We start from the raw sequence: 20,562 nt of genomic DNA on the forward strand, positions 1-20,562 counted from the left end.
GATTAATTTCAACATAATTCTTTTTAGATAAGATTCTTCTTACCATTTTTTCCAGTAAAATTGTATTACGGAAAAATAATCTCTAAATCCAGATAGAAACTTATAAGCTACAGAAATTAATTAATTATTTAATATGATCTCCATCGCGCTCCATTATTATATACGAATTTCAGTTCTATTGTTTATGGCAATTTCTGTTTTTTGGTAAAAGTGAAAAATGTGAGAAATCAAATTCGCGTGTCTCTACCTCTCTCTCTCTCTCTCTCTCTCTCTCTAGTTTGCTTGCTATTACCGGCATGCTCCCGTAGATACTTCTCTAGAAGAGATCCCGTCACTTATACTTCAGCCGATCATCGATCACCAAAGCGTACAACATGGGTAAACGCTTTAAAGAAAACTCTGAAGCGCCGATCTTTTCGTTCTCGTGGATCTGCCGTGAATATTTCAAAACGAGCATTCTAATTTTAAATATTTTTACATTACGATCAGGGAAAAAGGCAACAAAATTTCGTTCTTTAGAGGTAAAGTAACGTGAGGATTATCAGTTAATTGAATTCGCAAAACATGAAATTTACCATAAGTCGTAACCGACGAAAGGCTAAAGATTAACGAAGCGGAATGTCGAGCACCCGGTCTCGACCGATATTAATTAGACCGCAAGACTATTCTTTGAATTGTTCCACGACGAAGAGATCTGACCGACGAGATCATAATAACAATCAGAAGCACCGTTCAGAGAAGCACATATTACAGAATCTCGATAATTAAATCCATATAGGAGTGCTCACGAACTAACAGAACACGCACATGACACACGAGTATACAAGCACGTACATATAACACACACACACACACACACACACACACACAATAGCGTACATTCATAGAAAGAAGGCAGACCGCGCTGTATCTTTCTTGTCTCTCGAACTCTGACTTGTAGTTTCTTCTTTAGTGGTAGTTACGCAAAACATCTCACACATTCAATCTATACCCAAGTTCGTTCAACAGATCACCGGGACACAGGTCCTTCCGAATTGTTTGCTCGCTCGAGCGAAAACTCGAGCGAGACAAGACCAAACAAGACACGACATGAAGAATAAGAAGATTATTCAGAAATCCACGAGACAAGTTGCTTGCTCGATCGCACTGTCGTTGATAACATGTAGGAGTATATTTTTCCACATTCTGACATATCCCTTTCTCACCTCTTTTATTTTCTAAGCAATTGCAGCGCAAGCCCGACTGAAACAGCGTCAACCAGGTAAGCGACGCGACGAGATGTTAATTAAGAAAGAGACTTCGAAGAATCGTTTCTGAGATGCGTCGAAGCGGCTTTCAAAGCGTATTTCAAATCGTTTGGAAATTACTTAGTCGTCTGTATTCTTTTCACCGTAACAAGAGAATTTGGACATTTGAACAGAGAGATTTTGGCATTATCATAAATTTTGCTGTCTCTCTTTATCCGGTTGCACATATCATAATTTCACGGTTTCACATAATCGCATTCGTTTCTTTCATTTGCGCGATTGTCTCTCGTAGTTTGTTCGATCTTTGATTCTTATTCTTCATGGTGTCTTGACCTTGATTCCGATTGCTCGTGTGTGAAATTCAAGTTCTCTCATCCGCATTCGTAGTCGCGATGGAGAATGCCGGTCGAGACTGTTTAACGAGCTTTCGGGTGGTAGAGTCGAAAAGAAAAAAAAAATGTATAACCCCCCCCCCCATCAACAAGACGAGAGATCACATGCTAATCGATTCTTTCGACTGTTCCCGCGAGCAGAACTTCTTCAGGGACGCCTGGAACATCTTCGACTTCATCACGGTGATCGGTAGCATCGTGGACGCCCTCGTGATCGAGTTCGGGGTACGTAGAGCACCGAAAAGTAGCACAGCAAGAGAGTATAAGTGTTTAATTGCGCTCTAGCTACTGAACCCGTAATAGAACTCTTCCAGGTATATCTATACATGCACTTTGTAATCGGAGACCTCAGGAAACCCGAGGCTAGGCTGTGATTACGATAGTTGCTCCTTATGACGAAAAATCATCGCGACGAGGTTGTCGCGACGAGGTTGTCGGAGAAGCCGTTCCGAAATGTCCACTCGCATTCGCACTTTGTTCAGCAAATTATAAGTAACCGCGCGAATTGTAAAAATTGGGAAAATTTCGCGCGTTAGATCGCTTGGGGAGCTATTTCGAGATTAACGCTAGAATTACCGAGACCGATCTTAATCTTTTAGATAAATCTTTTTTCTATCAAAGCGACGGTCAAAATGACAAGTTTTGGAAAATTATAAATAACGCAAGGGGAGAAGTGATCATTTAATCTTTGGCCCGTTCAACTTAAGTCCGATTAAAGGCGAAAAGATGCGCCGTTACGAATTGTTGTAATTTTCCAAAGAATTTACAAAGCCGCTTCCTTTAATCGTTCCGGCAGTTCTAGTGTCAAAAAGAGCGAGATTCGCGGCCTCTTTCGATTCTTCTTGCGATTTGGTAGCGAAGTGTGTGGACACGTCGCGAGTCGTTTGGACATATCGGAAGCGATTCTCCCGCGTCGGAGGCGAATCTCGTCCGGACGCGTTTTTCGTCGGGATACGCATCTACCACCAGAATAGCGGCCTTAATTGTCGCGGCAGTGTTGCTTGATGTGTATTACCTTTGAGCATTACCTTTCGTTCAACCCTTTTGCTGCTTACTTAGATTTCGGCGTGTAACCGTGTGACAAGCTATATAGCAGGTAAAATTACCGACCAATTCGGAGTTACCCCTTACAGTCCTTGTGTATCTCTTTAGCTTCGTGCTGCATTCATACGCTATATACATTACACCGTACATCGCCACATTCTCGCACAGACATATATATTATACATTTACGTCAGTATATAATATTATAGTTGAAACTCCGTCAGACACGGACACATATACATGAGAACACGCCCCCCGCTCCTTAGATACCGACCCTATCCTTAGGAACATTCTTCCCCTCTTAGCCTGGAAAGAAAAAGAGAACAACATTGTTTTTCGATGTCTTGTAACTAGATGGATCGATGTCCGTTCTGATTTGGAAGCGGCGAAGGAGCGAGTTCATCGCACAGGACGCACTCGTCCTCTCGCTTGTCAAATCACAATGACATTGGTTACTCCAGTCTCACTGACGTAGCAATTACAGTCTAGTAAGAGATATATATGTATATGTATATATATATATATATATTATATATATGAATAATTATATATTGATATTGATATGAGAAGTGCGAATCTCTCTGAGAATATAATGTCTCTCTAGTATAAAAGTCTGTGGCGAAATTTGTATATTTGTTGCTTGCGCTTGCAAAACGACTTTGATATACAAAGAGATACATTTGAGAAGTATGTATATGTACAGGTAAGACAATAGTTAGAGTTATCCTAAAGCGAGTATTTTGAGCCCGATCTATATACCTTATATTGAAGTGGGCTGCTTTTACAAAAGTTACTCATCGTCAGTGTTCATTTATATTGCCAGCCGTTAGTATTTCTCTGCTCGTATATATTGTAATCGCCAGAAGTTGAACGATCAGACGTTTGAAGCCGCGCGGGCTTCAATCTTGCGGAACGGAATAATCTTGCAATGTCGCATATTTCTGTAATAGGAGCTGTTTTCGAGCGTGCCCAGTGGTGGCCAGCTAGACGAAAAGAAGGTATAAAATTACGATATTTAAGTTTGACGGCGTAAGTCGAGAGAAGTTGTACCACGATAACGACGATATTGCAAGTACAGAATTGTAGATATTACGATATCAGAGCGCTCGCGGAGAGCATTATCTCTTGCACCAAGAGATCAGAGACGAGCCTTTCTCTCTGCCTGTCGAGAAGACATTATTAGAAGGCATTATTTATCCGCAATTTATTGCTACTGATATTTAACGAATTATAATTGAAGATTCAAGAATATAGTCCAAGTATAGTCGAATGCACTCGAATGAGATATTTCGCGTTACAAAAGAATTGCATGCGAAATTGGCGACTGAGCTCGCGACGCGAGTGCCACTGAATATTCGCAAATGTTCGCAAAAAGCGAAAAGGAAGTCGCGTTCGGAAATGAAGGTAACGCGCCGGTAGCATTATCCAATTACTTTGCATTCTCGAGAATCCTCCCGATTCATTACTAGATCAACTCACCGTTATCCCGTTTACTTATCCCCCATGCATGCACTTTTTTGGATATATACATGAACTATTCGTACATAACACGACAAACAAGTGCGGAACATCTTACAACACCGACACCACCAGTCCAGATAGTCGCACACTGTAGTCACATCACAGACTACACCTCGATGGCATATGGATGCGGTGTGTCTAAATCTATCTCGATCTCGGCATATCGATCATATCTTCTTCATGGTAGCGATAGCGACACTCGGACGTCAGATTCAGCCGTCACAGCAAAAGGGTTTAATGTGTTTGCCGCGTATCACGCGTAACGCGTAACGTCACGCCGCGATCGAGCAAGCGACGAGAGCAACTCGATTATCGCGCTAATCAGATCTGCGTGCAGTCAAACGCGCTCCCTCTCGCGCCGTTCTCGGTACCGCTGAGAGCGGCGGGATTTGTTGCAATTTTAGCGTTGCCATAACGCGTGGAAAACTTGCATCGATGTCTCGGGCTTGAACGCGAATAACACGCGTCGACGGAACCGGTTCCCCGGAGCGAGTTCGTCGAGTATATACGGTATTGAATCCACTGACAACACAGAGATATACAGTTAGTTCATTGTCAAAGAGATCTTTTCTTTCATTTTTATAGCGTGTATACGTATAGCTATATACGTATAGCGTATATAGTGTGTATACTTTTATTTCTATAGCGTATATATACCGACGAGATATACCGATTTTATATTAGTCACCGATAATTTCTGTCTCAGTTATACCCTTCTTTCTTCGGTAGTGTGATTTTGCTTTCGTAAAATCCTCCTCGGTTTTTTCGTTCTTCGCGACGAACACGAGAAGTGTCGTTTTTGTCGCGTCGTTTTCGCGAGAGGATATATATATATATATATGTGTGTGTGTGTATATACGCACGTATGTCGCGCGAGAAAATTGCGTTGTTCTGTACAGAGCTTCGTTCGTGCATCGCCGAGGCATTCGCGAGAGAGAGGCACGTCGAGAGAGGACCAACGTCCTTCGTCGACGTACAGCTCGCGATGTCGAAACGCTGCACGTGCGAAGCTTCATCCCGGTCGCGATAAGCAGTCGGCATTTTCTGGGGTTTAAGTGCAATTTCCTCTGTCCCCTGCAGGAAAACTTCATCAACGTCGGCTTCCTCAGGCTCTTTCGCGCCGCCAGGCTGATCAAACTACTCAGGCAGGGATACACGATACGAATTTTACTCTGGACATTCGTACAATCCTTCAAAGTAAGCGATTTTCATTTGCCCTTCGCGCTGTGTATTTGCCGTCGATTCTTTTCCCTCGATATTTTTCGAATCTTTTATATTTTCATTCATTATCGATTTCTACAATTTTCATCGACTGTCTCTTGACAATGGGGAGAATAAAAATAACCGAGATCTGTCTTCTTTCAGGCTCTGCCTTACGTTTGTCTCCTCATAGCGATGCTGTTCTTCATTTACGCGATCATCGGTATGCAGGTATGAATCTCATCTCACAATGTATTTTCTCCTGTTCCTCGGGAAACTTATATATATATATATATATGTATATATGTATAAGTCCGTTGATCCGGTCCGTTTTTCGGGGGATAACGAACGGTAGGGTGCAGGATTGAAGCAGCGTAATCACTCAGGGGACTGATTGGTCAATAACAGTACGAACGTTAAATGAAATTGCAAGCCGTAATCTCTCACGGTTGTTTCCACCCGGAAGAAAGGGAAAATACGCACCGACAGTATTACCTCGCACTTGATTGGTCACACACGCAAAAGTAATCGATCACGCACACGAATCGAGTCGAGTCTCACACACGAGGGAGATCTTTCACGGACGAAAGACCGCGATGTTGTCCGACCGATTGGAGAGAACGGGCGCGGGACGAGATCGACGTTTATAATCCATAAGAGATCACACGTCATCTGGAGGGACTCGTTTATTATCCCGAGGCCGACGAAAGCCGTTTGTTGCACGATCGCACTGCCGAGTGCCGGGAAAAACGGCGTTGTCGACGAGCTCGTGATAACTTTCTGCCACGCGCGACCTTGCAGATTGGGAATTTTAAGTGACGACAGACCCCCGTTGGCCATTAAGTGACCCTGAAATTGTCCGTTGTCAGGTCTTTGGCAATATAACGAATGATCCGGGAACGGCGATCGATGATCACAACAACTTTCAGTCCTTCTTCGCCGGTCTTATGTTGCTTTTTCGGTGAGTCGAGCAGCTAGAGTACTGCCGGTTCGACGGCGGGCTGAGGTCATCTCCGGCCGGCCAGCGGCTGCACCGACGATCGTGTCTTTCGCGCACGTAGAGAGCAGCTTTCTTCATCTCTCTGCTCGCTTCCGTTGGAGGATAGACCGCTTCTCCTCCTAGGTGCTCTCTTCTAGTGCGCGAAGGGGCTCCTTCCGGAGCACGGCTGGTCCGTCATCGCTCGATCCTCCGTGATGCCTCGCGCAGTGGAAGTCGCAGAAGGGACGGCGTCTCGTTTCTCCTAATCGACGCGAGATTTCCCTGATGGTTGTTTATCGACTGCTACGATGATTTCCATTGATCTCGAAGCTTAATTCTTGCTTGATTGATCCGAGGCTTGATTGAAGTTGCAATTGTAACGACCGAAGTTACGGTAAACCTATGCATCTCCTGATGCATACTGTAATTCGTCAGTTAGTCTCCTCATGGGGAAAACAACTCCGTTGGCGTGACTGAATTTTCTGTTGCCCGGCGACTGGACGAAAACTTGATCGTTGAAGAACAGAGAGATTCGTACGAATTTCGTAAGAAATTTTTATTATTCTGATTGTACTTTTCTAATGGACTCAGTCACACGATTGATCTTGACTGTTGTGTCGCGACGAGTTCTAACGCGGTCAAGTACTTGAACGATCGTTTTCAGTCTTAATCACAGATATCGTCGTTTCTCGTCGTCGAGTTTTCGTCTAGTTTCCATTCAGTCATACGAACCGAAATTTCCTCGCCGTGCTACGGACTGCGATATTTCATTCGTCAGGCGCGATAAATCCACGCGTAAATGAAACGCAGCGAAATCACCGATGAGCTCCGATGCAGCAATGAACGTTAAATGTTAAAATGCGCGCGGCGTTAACCGGCGATTGTGAAATCTAAGAGACGAAGAGTCGAACATCGCCAGCCCTTCTGCGACTCACCGATTCTGCGGCGACGAGAACGAACCGACGAGGCAGCATTGAGGATGTTCCACGCGACGCGGAGGCCGGAGGCGTCGTCGAACGAGAAGTTAAACACAACGTAAAAGCGTGATCGTCGTGAATTATCTCTGCGGTAGCTTATTGCTTTGTTGGCATGAGCTGTAACGAGAGTAAGCTGCTCGACGTGTTAATCTGTTGTGACTCACTCCAGTTAGACAACCCTATAGAGAACCGTTCCCACATAGTCATATCTGTATATATATATATATATATATGTATATATATATGTGTGTATAATATATATATGTATATATATATATATATGTATATGTACATATAGTGATGCCTGCGTTAGAGAGTTTTGGATGAAGGTGCTACTTGAGAGAACGAGTTGTCGAAGCGTCAATCGTCGAAGTGTCGATCGACTCGCTGTCTTAGTATAGTAATTATGATCTATCGTAATTAGATCTATGCTGTATCGTAATTAGATCTATCGATGACGGTTGACGGTGATTTTACAAGCGCGAAAGTGCCATCGCGACTCGTCAGACACGAGAAGTCGCCGGTGAAGAAAAGAAAGACTCGTAATCGTAATTCGATATCGAGTGCGTGATACCGAAGCGTCGAAAGCGCGATGAATCCTCGTGAAATCGGCAGAAGAGAAATCCGTCTCTGTGATTTGGAAATTGATCTCGCCTCTGTCCTCAGCTCTCTCGAGTGCACCGCGTACTTGTTGAAAAGTGAAAGTTCAAGTGTGAGAGGTTGTAGTTAGAAAGTTCACGAAGATACTGTATAGCCATTATAATATGAAATCATTACACAAGCGCGATCGCGAAGCGATATATACAGATGACTCGAAATACGGTATACCAGTCACTCACCCGGGGGGGGAGGGAGGAGGGGAGAAGCAGGGAGGACACCGTGATTATTTCGCTCGAGCGTTTCATTACTTAAAGAAGCAACAGGAGGAGAACGGAAACTAAACGAAAGAAACAGAGACAGAAAAAAAGAACACACACACACACACACACACACACACACACACACACACACATACACATACACAAGTAAAAAAAAAAGAAACAAAAGAGGAGGCACTTTTGGTGACGCAATTTTGTAATGCCGCCTCCGCCTTTTGGCTGCGGCCCTCTTCTTTCTGTGGGTCTCAGGTATTCGGTAACATCGCGCTGGAACCTGAGACTTCTATTACCAAGCACAACAATTTCCAAAGCTTCATTCAAGGTCTGATGCTGCTTTTTCGGTAAGTAACACACACCACGAGTCTAGCTAACTGTTTCACCGCTATTCGGCATGGTCGCCGAGCCAACTTTCGCGCGACTCGCGAGAACGATCGGACGAGCATTCATCGCTCACCGCCACCCGCGCGGCAGCAGCTACTTTTATCACGATTTTGTTACGGTCGCTGACGAAAGACGGTTGATCCTCCATCCATGTACATCCACGACGCGTAATCCACGAGTAATATCGTCGATTGAGCCGTTCGCGTTCGAGGGTGGCATATCGTTCGCGAGATTTTGCAGAGATCCACCAGATTGTCTCACGTGGACTCGTCTGCGAGCTGCCTTTACGCAGGTGGAAATTTCTCTCTCTCTCTCTCTCTCTCTCTCTCTCTCTCTCTCTCTCTCTCTCTCTCTCTCTCTCTCTCTCTCTCTCTCTCTCTCTCTCTAATTTCTCTGAGACTTGTTCGTTCAGAATTTTAGATACTTCGACGCGGTTTTCGAGAGTGGACTACTCGACTGAGCCTGAATTTTTCCAAAATTGCAGTAACATCAGACATTTTCTTTCTCGAGAACATTTTCTCTGAATTAATATTCTACATCGACCTATGCCGCTCTCGTGGCGAACGCCGCAGTTACGACGACGTCCCGCGGAAAGTGTCGCCGAATCGCTTAAACCATATGATTTCCGCGCGAATTCTCACACAGCAGGCCTTTTCGCTTCGATACAATCACTTATTATTATGAAACTTTGGGACTTGACACTCTCGATCCAGCATAAAGGCAAACTCATTCAAGCGCTAAACGACACACGGCATAATAATATAATTATACATAGCGCAAACATGACAATACACCAGTAGCCTCGTGTAGAATTGAGTTCCGCCACATTGAGTTCGCAGTATCTAGGTCGCTTTTGGTGTTGCGTAGAGCGTTGGGTCTCGTGCATGAGTTCTGCGAGCTGATTTTCTCTTTCTGCGGCTGCGATGCAGCGCTGAATCGCAAACACGAATGCGCGCGGTCATTCACGGCGCGGAAAAGAGCTCTCTCTCTCTCTCTCTTTCTCTCTCTCTCTCTCTCTCTCTGTCTCTCTTTTTTCTACTATGGAGAATGAACGCTGCGTGAGAGACAATGAATCTAATCGTTGCAAATGAGAGAATTGGATTTGTCCTTTCAATCGGCGGCTGTCTGTTTTATCCGACGACGACGACGATGACGACAACGACGACGACGACGACGACGACGACGACGACGATGCTTATACTTTTACTCTCTTCCGCGGTAAAAATGCCCGTGAAGACCTCGCCGCGTGTTAAGCGCGCTTTGCGAAAGCCGAAAGGTCTGCATGTCACCTGCGTAAGGAAGTAGCGGAATAAGTGCGGCTTGCAGCGCGCGAGCGATGCACTCGCTGAAGCACTCGCAGCTCTCTCGTCCCGATCGACACACGGCGAGACGGCGGAGCATGTCGGCATTCTATGCTCAATCCACTGTGCGGTTTTACCCCAGGTGCGCAACGGGCGAGGCCTGGCCGAACATCATGTTATCCTGCATAAAGGGTCGGCCGTGCGACCAGAAGGCCGACAAGCAGCAGGATCCGAACAGTTGCGGCTCCAATATCGCCTACATCTACTTCGTGACGTTCATCTTCTTCTGCTCGTTCCTCATGCTGAATCTCTTCGTCGCCGTTATCATGGACAACTTCGATTACCTCACTCGCGACTCGTCGATTTTGGGCGCTCACCATCTCGACGAGTTCGTCAGAATCTGGGCCGAGTACGATCCGAACGCCACCGGCAAAATCCACTATACGGAGATGTACGACATGCTGAAAAACATGGACCCGCCGTTGGGGTTTGGCAACAAGTGCCCGAATCGGCTGGCGTACAAGAAGCTCATCAGGATGAATATGCCGGTGGACGATGACGGCAAAGTCAACTTCACCACCACGCTGTTCGCTCTGATACGCGAGAATCTCAACATCAAAATGCGATGTGGTGAGTGACTCGAGATTTATGTGCGCTCGTCAGAGGTCGTCTTCGTCGAACAGAAAGTTATAATACGTTGCTGTCAGTCCGTGCTTCCTGGGGTTTTAATCTCCTCTATCAAAGCTTCAGAGCTGTCCCGTCGATTAGCAGAGAACGTTAATTCCAATTTTCTACTTGTTGTTTCAGCTAACGAAATGAGTAAAGCCAATGATGAACTGCGAAACACGATCAGAAGTATCTGGCCTTTACAAGCGAAAAAGATGTTGGACCTTTTGATACCTAGGAACGAAGGTGAGCTCTCTCGTTCTCTCCGTCTGTTTTCCCGATCGAGGAGATTCGCTCGACCAAGCGGTTCTAATTGCGATTTTGATCCTTCCAGAATTGGGCAAAGGCAAGCTCACCGTGGGTAAGATATACGTCTGCCTTCTGATACTCGAAAGTTGGAAGACGACGAAGTTTGGTCAGATACAGTCTGCTGGACAGGTGAGTTTTCTGTCGAGCAAAGTCCGACTACTCTTCTTCGTAAAGATAATGAGAGATCCTAGTCACACATGTTCCCGTTGAGTTTCTTCGAGCAGAATCTTAAAATACGATCCTCTCGTCCGATCTCCGACTGGCTTCTCCGATCGGCTGTCATTGATCGATTTACCGAAGGTAAATTTGTTTGGCGTGAAAATCGATTTGTACATAAGCGGACCAGCGAAAAGCGCACTTTTCAACTGTACATCGCGAAAGAAGCGACTCAGACGGTCGATACGACGGGATCTCGATTTGAGAATGGAGTTCAAATGAATGTTTGTCGTTGGCTTCTTCGTGGTAGGAAATCTTACACGCGTCGGGTCGAGTCTCGAATAGAGAGAATCTTCTCCGGGTGATACCACGTAGCCTCATAGCGGACGCCCAAGATTTAGTGTCGTGGTCTGAGATTTTCTCGAGTGTAGGATAGAAATAGTTCCGATAGTTAGTTACACTCGAATTAACTCGTAGATTGGTCGTTTAGAAAATCCGCCGGGACAGAATGTACACGAGAATTTTCGAGCATTTTTCAACATCGATTGACATGATACGACGACTAGAGAATAGCGATTGCGTGACAGCGAGAGTTGAATTATCATTAACCGAATTGTTTTTCTCTCTTTTTTTTTTTCTAAGTATACTCGCAACGGAAAGTTCTACGGCAGCTCTCAATCATCTCTTTGTGTCTTTTCTCTTTGTTTTCCAGAACGATAACGATCTTATCGATAACGATAATGCTGGGCAAAGTCCTGCAGCCCAGGCGGTAGTACTTATTTTTACTCTTCTTATTATCTTCTCAACACTATTCTGTTTTACGTTTGCCTATACATTTACGTTTCAATTCTAACACACACATACACACTCGTGTCTTGTTTCGTATCAAGCGCTTACTGCAACAGCTTCCGTGATCTTCTCTTTTCCTCACCGTGATTCCTGTCCTGACGTTTTTCACGGGGAGATTAATCGTTAGCATATTCATGCTGAAGAGAAAGAGAATCTTTTGCGGTAAGACGCTTCATTCTTTTGTAAAATAACACTTTCCACCGTCAATATTTTTTCTACTTCACTCTTCTCACACGTCTTATCCGGAGGCATACTACGACTTCGTGTGAAGAACGATGTATCGCGTTCTCGGGATGTGTCCTTGATGTATTGCAGACGATATTTTTTTTATTTATTTTTTATTTTATCATTTTTTTTATTTTATCATTTTTTATCAAAAGTCTCATATAAAGTTAATATTTCGCTTTTTTTTATTTTATCATTTTTTATCAAAAGTCTCATATAAAATTAATATTTCGCTTTTGATTGTGCATAGACGGTGAGATGATTAAGACTGTACGCGCACATATCTTGTTAGTATGCCTCTATTATTTTTCTTACTACACAATTAACAGCACACACGATCACATGTCACACTCATATGATTTCTTTCAATCTGTCTTTGGTTTGTACAAAGTAGCTCTTTGTTTCCAATTAATATGACCACATCACACCTCTGTGGTCGTGGTGAAACGGCCATCGTTATTTCGACGATACGCACACAGACAGCCAAAAAATAAAAATATTTTATTGTATAATATGTTAGAACTGTATATTCATACATTTCTCGAGACCTAAGCTCCTGAAATTCGAGCAAAGTGTTTCGTAGGAAAAGAGAGGGACAAAGGGGAATGTAATTACAAGTGTGTGAAAAATGCATACGAGACGATGGCTGTTGCGCATGCGACGAGATTACACGGCAACACACTTTAGTCTATTTTACTTAGGCACTTATCACATTAGAAAAGTAAATCCGATAGAACGTTAATCAGGCACACACTGTCACAATCACACCTATACCCACCTACCTACACATAGATACACACACGTACGAGCCTTTAGACACTTAGTCCGTCTTACTGCGGAGAGGATTTTACTTTTTTTTTCCTTTTTTCTCTAATCGCACGTTTCTCCTCTCTTGTCAAACTAGTTTAGGATAAAGTCGAAGAATAGCTCACGTCGATCGATATATCACGAAGGGAGGATGATCTCTTCTCCGTCTAGAACAATCAGACGCGAGAGAATTCATCTATTTCTTTTTTTTGTTTGTCGCGAGTGCCGCGAGGCCGCCCGAGTGTGATATATACGATTGTAATACGTTATCAGAGTTGTTTTAGTCGTCGTGTTGATATCGGCTCTTTGTCCCGGCAATACGATATAGCTGTGTGTGTGTAAGTAAATCACCTTATAGAGCTCCGACTCTCTCACTCTATCTCTCTTCCTCACTCTTTCTCTCTCTCTCTCTCTCTCTCTCTCTCTCTCTCTCTCTCTCTCTCTCTCTCTCTCTCTCTCTCTCTTTCTCCTTCTCTCTCTCTCCCTCCCCCCCCTCTCTCTCTCTCCTTCTCTCTCTCTCTCCCTTCCCCCCTCTCTCTCTCTTTCTCCTTCTCTCTCTTTCCCTCTCTCTGTCTCCCCCCCCCCTCTCTCTCTCTCTCTCTCTCTCTCTCTCTCTCTCTCTCTCTCTTAAGCCTATTTAGAACGAAGAGTAGAACCAACGAGCCGATCGATTCTCGAGCCGTAACATAGTCTGCCTTTTGCCTCAATCTCTATAAATTATAATCGCCTCTTCTTCTCTTAGGTAGATAAATAGATAGATAGACACACTCTTCTCTTGCCAAGCCATATTTTTACGACTAATTAAGTAACACATAGTTGGCGATAACCGATCCTATAGATAACGTGACGTAGAAACCTGTTTTTCATTATGCCGGATATTACATGTCGTTTTGCTCACGAGCGTTTGACGAAACTTTCCTTCACTTTATTTAATTTGATGCGAGCCTCTCAGAGCAGTAGAACAGTTGGAGCTACATTGCCCCGTGTACGGTTTAACTTCGCGCTCGCAGAGTAAGCTCGGGCGCAAAGTTAACACACCGTCGAAGAGAAACTATCCTTTACATTAGGGTACCGTTGCGAGGAACTCGTGTGTTTCTTCTGTCTTCAGTTAAGTAGAGAGAAGAAAATCAATCGCGAGGGAAGATTTACGGGAAAGCGTTTTACCTCAAATTATTAACTTCATATAATAATATTTTATAATATTATTATCACTAACTTGATTACATAAATTTTTTATTCCAAATCGAGCTTTAATTTCTCAAAATTGTACGGTTTTACTTTGCGTTTAGAATATCGGTTATTTTTTCATCAAATTGAAAATCGCGTGCGACTGATTTCACTTGGGTCGATGAGAACGCCGTGGGATTTAGTGAAATCCGTCTCTTCGTGTCGCACGAGTTTCTTATATGTTTGTGTTATTTTTGTATAATGCGTTCCTCTGACGGCCGGTAATAATGCTCCCACTAGCTAATGCTATCAGAAGATTCTTTTCTCCTGTTTCTTACGTCCTTTACCGCAGTAGTAAATGTAGAGGAGATTAAACTTAGGCACTCTCTTTTGGCCAGTGGTTACAACAGCAGCAGTAGACTCGTAGACTTGCCCGATTTACCCGATCGCTTTCTACTAGAACGCAGTTTTTCTCCGTTCTTTAATCAATTACACACGTCATACCAACCGACATTACGTTTCTATATTTTTTCCGTACACACGAACACACGTGTAAAGCGCGCACCGAATACTCGCGGTGATTCACGAGTGATCACTCTCGGTTAAAACCGCGGTAAACCGGATAACAAGAACTTTCGTGCCGTAACAGTAATCCCACCAAAATACGGCGGACCAAGTTGCCTTATACGGTCGCGACGGATAAGTTCTCCCGAACACAACTTGTCGTTCTCAAAGCAGAGAAAAAAAAAGAATCCAAAAGATACTGATACGTAGTGATTGATCAATTTTTCTCGCGGCAAGCAGTTCGTGTAATTAATAATCGTAGTTCCGTAGATTGAAGAAGAACGATTGAAATTCGCATCCTTTGCATTCTTTCACTGTCCATCGATAGTATACAGTCCTCGTTTGACAGATTTAGCCAGAGTACTTCTGACAAACTCACCGACGCAATACACGCGGAGTGTCTCTGAAAGAAAAACAGTACGATGGTGTTGCTCGAATATAATTTTTTAGCGGCTGACGTTTCCGCGATTTTAATTAATTTGACGATTCGAAACGAAACGAGCGCGCCATCGGTTTCGGGACACCTCGTACAACGGCATGTTCCAAGTCCCTCGACTCTGGAATACCGATATTTTCCGGACTTTATTATTTTGTCTTTATTGTTTGTGCTCATTACGTGCACAAGTAATTATTCGTGATGATTCTCGTTCAGTGTTTCCACGACGGTATTCCAGAGTCGTGCAAACGTCCGACGCCCCCCTGTCGTACGGAAGAGTAAACCGTCCGTGTGGAAACCTTATTCTCTCTAATTGTGCTAATTTACTAGCTTGCGTGTATTTTATACTTAAGCCCGTTTTTTGCATATCAAGCAGCAGAGTCTCAATTTTGCCCACGATTATTTGGCATATGTGTGTATATACATATATATATATATATATATATATATATAGACACACATACATATACATGTATGGTATCTTTGCGGAGCAAACCGTCCGTGTTCCACCTAGCACCCAACGAGGACGATCGAACTTACGGCACGTCTCCTTGGTGCACGAAAATTGCGACATTTGATTATCGCGAGATATAATCAAGCGACTTATTCTAAGGTAACACATAGCACAGCATGTGGTGGAGCACTGGACGCCGCGCCTCGCGTTATTTGCATGCTCACTAATGATTTTTGCATTTTTGCGGTAATATTACATCTCTTAAGGCAATTGATCGCGTCTATACTTACTAACGCATTTGCTCTCACTCACGACACTCTTATGCGTGGAAGGAAAGGAATTGACGTTTTTCCCTCTTTCGTGTGTACGTGTAACATAGTCCCGATTAACATATACAGGCTTTCCGCGATGCAATACACTGTTGCCGAAAGTTGCCTCGCTGCGATTGCGCTTATTACTACTATTATTATTACCACTATTTTTATTACTATTACTACTACTGTTACTATTATTACTTTTGCAGCTCTCGTAAACTATTGCTCCCACAACACGTTCTTTCTCTTTCTTTCGAACAGCTCGAGACAGCGAGAGTCAGCCCGTCTTGAGAACTGACTACACTAGTATAAGCGCACTATTATTCACGATATTTCTCCTCTTAGCATGTCCGCCTCTTTATTCTGAAAATTTTTCTTGCCATTTTGTACCGTTTGATTGATTCACGATTCTCTTGAATGCTTCCGATCTTTAAGCGTACTCGCATTCTACCCACGATTTTACGAGAGACCATCGACGAGAGGTAGTGCACAAGAAAGAGTAAAACAAAAAAAGCCTGTATGTGCCTGTACATATTTAATTTACTTATTACTATATGCGTGTGTCGTGTGCAGAAGGGCTAAAAAGCGGGGAAGTAGAAAAAAAACGCAAAGAACGAAAAAGAAAGAAAGCGGTAGATAAAAAAAAGAAAACGAAAGAAATTGTCGATCTGAAAATCCAAGACCGCCCAGTCGATCAGCTCTCATAGCCGGTGTGCTTTCGCACGTTCGAATTTAGCGATCGGCCTTCTACAACTGCCTGCTGGACATGACGGCGGTAAATCACACCGGAAATAATCACGGAACCGGAAGTAGGGCGAACAGCCTCGAACCGGTGACGCGACTCACGGATGTCAAGCACGAACGACTCAAAGAGCACAAGGATGAGGAGGAAGGGGCCCTAGGTGTCCTCGCAGCCGCCGAGCACAGACGTCAGCGTAGCATCAGGTACGAAACATTTCAATTAATCAAATAAATAATTAATCAATTAAACAAAAAATGGGGGAGAAAATGGGAAAAGCAAGGAAACGAATTTCCGAATTTTTCGTACACGATCGTAGACACTGCGTGATTTTTTAAGGGTTGGAATTTTGGGGAATGCGCATCTATTTCGAAATGTTTTGTTCTGATCTGGATAAAACCAGAGGAGCGATCTAATTTTTCATAATTTACTCATTCTATAATTTGTTCTACACCGTTTGTTGATGATTTGTTGACGAACACGACACAATGATTCTTCTGATTTCAGAAACAAAAAGGTGAACTGGAAGATGTCTCACCAGTACGATATACTAGGCAGCAGCGGAGAGAGTAGCCAGGGAGGGGGTGGGTCTGGGGTTGTACTCGTAGTTAATGACGAGGATCGCGCCCCCGAGCTAGAGCCATTGCTGGCTGAGGTGCCCTCCCAGCGGGATCAAAACAACTACTACCACCATCACCATCACGACCAATACTACGATACCGACAATGATCAATACTATGACCATCACCACTACCACCACCACCATCACCATCATCATCATGACCACCGACCACCCTCGTACTACCAACACCAGAACACCTACGCACCTCGCTCCTCGATCCGTTACCACAAGGTGTCGGCTCGGTCCAAGCTCCGCAGTAAAAACAAAAGAGAACATTACTTTCCTCCGTTATCGAGAGTATCCTTTCCCTCTGACTCCTCTGAGACGGTAGTAGATCGCGACAGAGTTATCCGTTGTCTCATTCGGGACGCAGTCGCGCACGAATCGCGGATCCGGTCGAAACCGTGTATGAGAGACACGTTTAGCCAGTTCCGTAGTCCGCATGGTGTTTCTGAATAGAGAAGATCCTGAGATCTCTGCTCTCTTTAAGGGCGTTAAACTCTCCTTACAGAATGCAAATTGATATCTCGAATCTAAAAGCAAGGTTGGTCATAATTTATACAAGTTTCACGCATCGACATAAATTAATTACTGCCGAGTTAAGCAAAATAATTATCGCAAGCTTGGTCGATTAGAGAATTCGTCATGGTTCAGAAACGTCCTGCATACGAATAGATGACGTAGTTCGTAACACTATATTTGAAGAGTTTAGATTAGGACTCGGTCTATCGCGAGATTATCCCATTAGAACGACCACTCTTAGGCTAGGATGTTGTCTGTCTAGTATTAATTGTGTCACCCGAATTAGATCTACTCTTTCTCTCTCTCTCTCTCTCTCTCTCTCTCTCTCTCTCTCTCTCTCTCTCTCTCTCACTCTCTGTCGAATATTGCTAAAAGATATAATTATTTCTTGGAGAAGAAGTTTTGCCGAGATTTAGATGAATAGGAAAGATATCCTTAGATAAAGTCGTATTAGATTGATATTAGCTTCCGAAAGAAGATTGAAAATCCTTAGTCTGATCGGGAACATCTGTGTGTTCCAATTAGATCATGCCGAACCGTCTTAAACGAGTCGATCGACGTTCTTTCCGTTAATATGACGTTCAACTTTTCCGATCCCTGAGAACGATTTACTCTCCGTCGTTGTTGATCCTTCGAGACGCGGGTCGCAAAGTGTTGCGCCTGATGTCGCGATTCCACGAGGCTCAAGATTGATTCACGATCAAGGAAAATTGGTAATTACGTTGCAGACATGATGGCCGACTCTTCGTTTTTGCTCACTCTTCAGATGCGTCGAATCGATCTTGATCTTTTTCTTTTTATCTCTTTCTCTCTCTCTTTTTTATTGAGTGTGTTAGCGCTCCTGTAAATGACATATACTCACACACCTAGAAACACACACATACATGTACTCTAGAACAAAGCTAGATCACTCTAGAGGATAGACACGTGTCACCCGAACGTTACTTTAGTGACTTTTTCGTGTCGATGCTAGAGACAACTCCCACCCTTGTCCCTTGCTGCTTTCGGCCTTAGGATCGCCGACGGGATGACGTGATGATCAACGCGATCAATTTTTTCGCGCCTCTCTCGTTCACCCCGTCGGTTCGCGCGTTTGTCTTAATTCGTTGTGTTTCCACGTCCTGGTAAGTAAGCAAGAGGCATTCTGTGCAATAGCAGACACTCTTGTCTCGAAAGTAGTGGGTATCTTCCTTCTTGGTCGCCCAACCAAGCGATTGGCGTCTACCGACGAGCATGTGCATGAGCGAGAGATTTTTTCTTAATTGCATGCTATTTTATATACGCGCGCGCACATATGTATGCCCCTCTCTCTCTTTCTCTCTTTTTCTCTCTCTCTCTCTCTCTCTCTCTCTCTCTCTCTCTATTTTTCTATCTATTTATCTATGAACCACTCTCGTTCCGCCTTATCAATTTCTCCTGTTTTCTGCGAAGCTAAATCTATCCTAGTTATGAAAACGCTGAGAATCGAAATGAATCAGATCGCACGTCTCGAGATAAAATCACGACGATCCTGCATTGTTGCTGCTTTATCGCCAAGTTAATCGGTGTCATTGAAGTTGATCCTTTAGGAATCGAATTGAGATGACGATTCGAGCGTGCGTCTGCTTCCGGATTCCGGAGACAAAAGGCGTCTCGAGTTACGATAGTTTCTTGTTCGGAGCGCGAATCAGCTATGATATTGCTAAAGACAAAGAACCGGCAACACCCCGACTCTCCTTCAAATCCCGACCCTGCCGTGTCCGGGGGCAAATTACTGAATCATAAGTCTGTTCATTTAGATGGAGCTGCAGGACATCGTAGTAGATGACTCGCGTCCCGATAGTCTCGAGAGTCTCACACATCCCGCGCCAGGCGACAGGCTTCATCCGCATCATCCCTCAGCGCCTCCGCCTAGACATCGTTCGCGATCGCCAAGCATAAGGTACCGACACAGATGAGAAAGCTCAGTTCTTACTCACTTTCTCAAAATCGATGACATTCAGTAGAGATTGTACGCAAAGTCGAGAGAAGACATGGCTTTGATTATCACCAAAGTCTGACACGATAATATTGTCAAGGTCATTACACATGTCCGGAGGCGCTAGCCGATTAATCGCAACAGGGTCGCTACAGGTGTGAGTCGTTTCGTTGTTATTGCAATTTGCAGAAGACCCTCGCCAATAATGCATAGGTCGCCATCGCCGAGGCGACATCGTTACGACCAACACGGTCACTACCACGAAGGACCAGGGTTTAGCGACACCGTTAGCAACGTCGTCGAGATTCAAAGGCACACACATCACCCCCATTCGTCACAGTATAATCATCGACATAGGATACGAGGTACGACGTACCGGCGATAATTCCGGCCAGCGAAAGCCACGGTGCAACGATAAGTCTTTTTCATGAGGCCACGACTGCGAACTCTGTTTCGTGTCGATCATCCCCAACCGGTTTCTCTCGTTGTCTTGATTAGCCTGGAATTTACTACGAACACAGCATCTTTGTACCTACTCTGCCACCGTACCACTGACATTTTTTATATTTTTGGTGTGTTATTTCCATTATAAATATTACTCTCTATATATACATAATTATATATATTATACATTTTTTTCAACCGGCTTGGTGATACTCTCCTGTCCCCTTCGGGATTGAAATTTATCTCGAAAGTGCGTAGCGTCTCGCGCGCTGTATCGCTGCATCGTCGTCGATGTGACGACGCAGCAAGTTGGAAAGGTTGAAATTCTAGCAGCTCTCCGCCGCACCTTAACGATCCACGAAAGTCAACGAAAGAGAGTTCGTAGTCACGGTTCATTAAGAACATGAATGT

General features: G+C 44.1%; 1 protein-coding gene and 1 long non-coding RNA gene across 26 annotated transcripts in view; one reads left to right on the forward strand and one right to left on the reverse strand.

Annotated features, from left to right (window-relative positions):
* The window catches only part of cac (calcium voltage-gated channel subunit cacophony), a 154,267-nt gene that overhangs the window by 128,401 nt on the left and 5,304 nt on the right, over positions 1-20,562 (forward strand). For 10 of the 25 annotated variants that reach the window (XM_025306126.1, XM_025306128.1, XM_025306130.1 and 7 more), the window contains 12 exons: positions 1,781-1,864; positions 5,285-5,401; positions 5,570-5,635; positions 8,488-8,579; positions 10,063-10,550; positions 10,728-10,832; positions 10,921-11,024; positions 11,764-11,820; positions 16,604-16,812; positions 17,114-17,459; positions 19,529-19,671; positions 19,897-20,072. In XM_025306126.1, the coding sequence (XP_025161911.1) occupies positions 1,781-1,864; positions 5,285-5,401; positions 5,570-5,635; positions 8,488-8,579; positions 10,063-10,550; positions 10,728-10,832; positions 10,921-11,024; positions 11,764-11,820; positions 16,604-16,812; positions 17,114-17,459; positions 19,529-19,671; positions 19,897-20,072 (1,987 nt within the window). Of the gene's footprint in view, positions 1-1,780; positions 1,865-5,284; positions 5,402-5,569; positions 5,636-6,273; positions 6,366-8,487; positions 8,580-10,062; positions 10,551-10,727; positions 10,833-10,920; positions 11,025-11,763; positions 11,821-16,603; positions 16,813-17,113; positions 17,460-19,528; positions 19,672-19,896; positions 20,114-20,562 lie in introns of all 25 variants that reach the window. The other 15 variants (XM_025306151.1, XM_025306142.1, XM_025306145.1 and 12 more) reach the window with 8 other exon arrangements.
* Positions 1,871-5,278, reverse strand: LOC105185442 (uncharacterized). Its single transcript, XR_003114060.1, has 3 exons — positions 3,734-5,278; positions 3,443-3,666; positions 1,871-2,989 (listed from the first exon to the last, which is right to left on the reverse strand). It is a non-coding gene; the product is annotated as an uncharacterized LOC105185442 (long non-coding RNA).

This window comes from Harpegnathos saltator, unplaced genomic scaffold (genome assembly GCF_003227715.2).
Source record: "Harpegnathos saltator strain DR-91 unplaced genomic scaffold, Hsal_v8.6 scaffold758, whole genome shotgun sequence".
Lineage (NCBI taxonomy): Eukaryota > Metazoa > Arthropoda > Insecta > Hymenoptera > Formicidae > Harpegnathos > Harpegnathos saltator.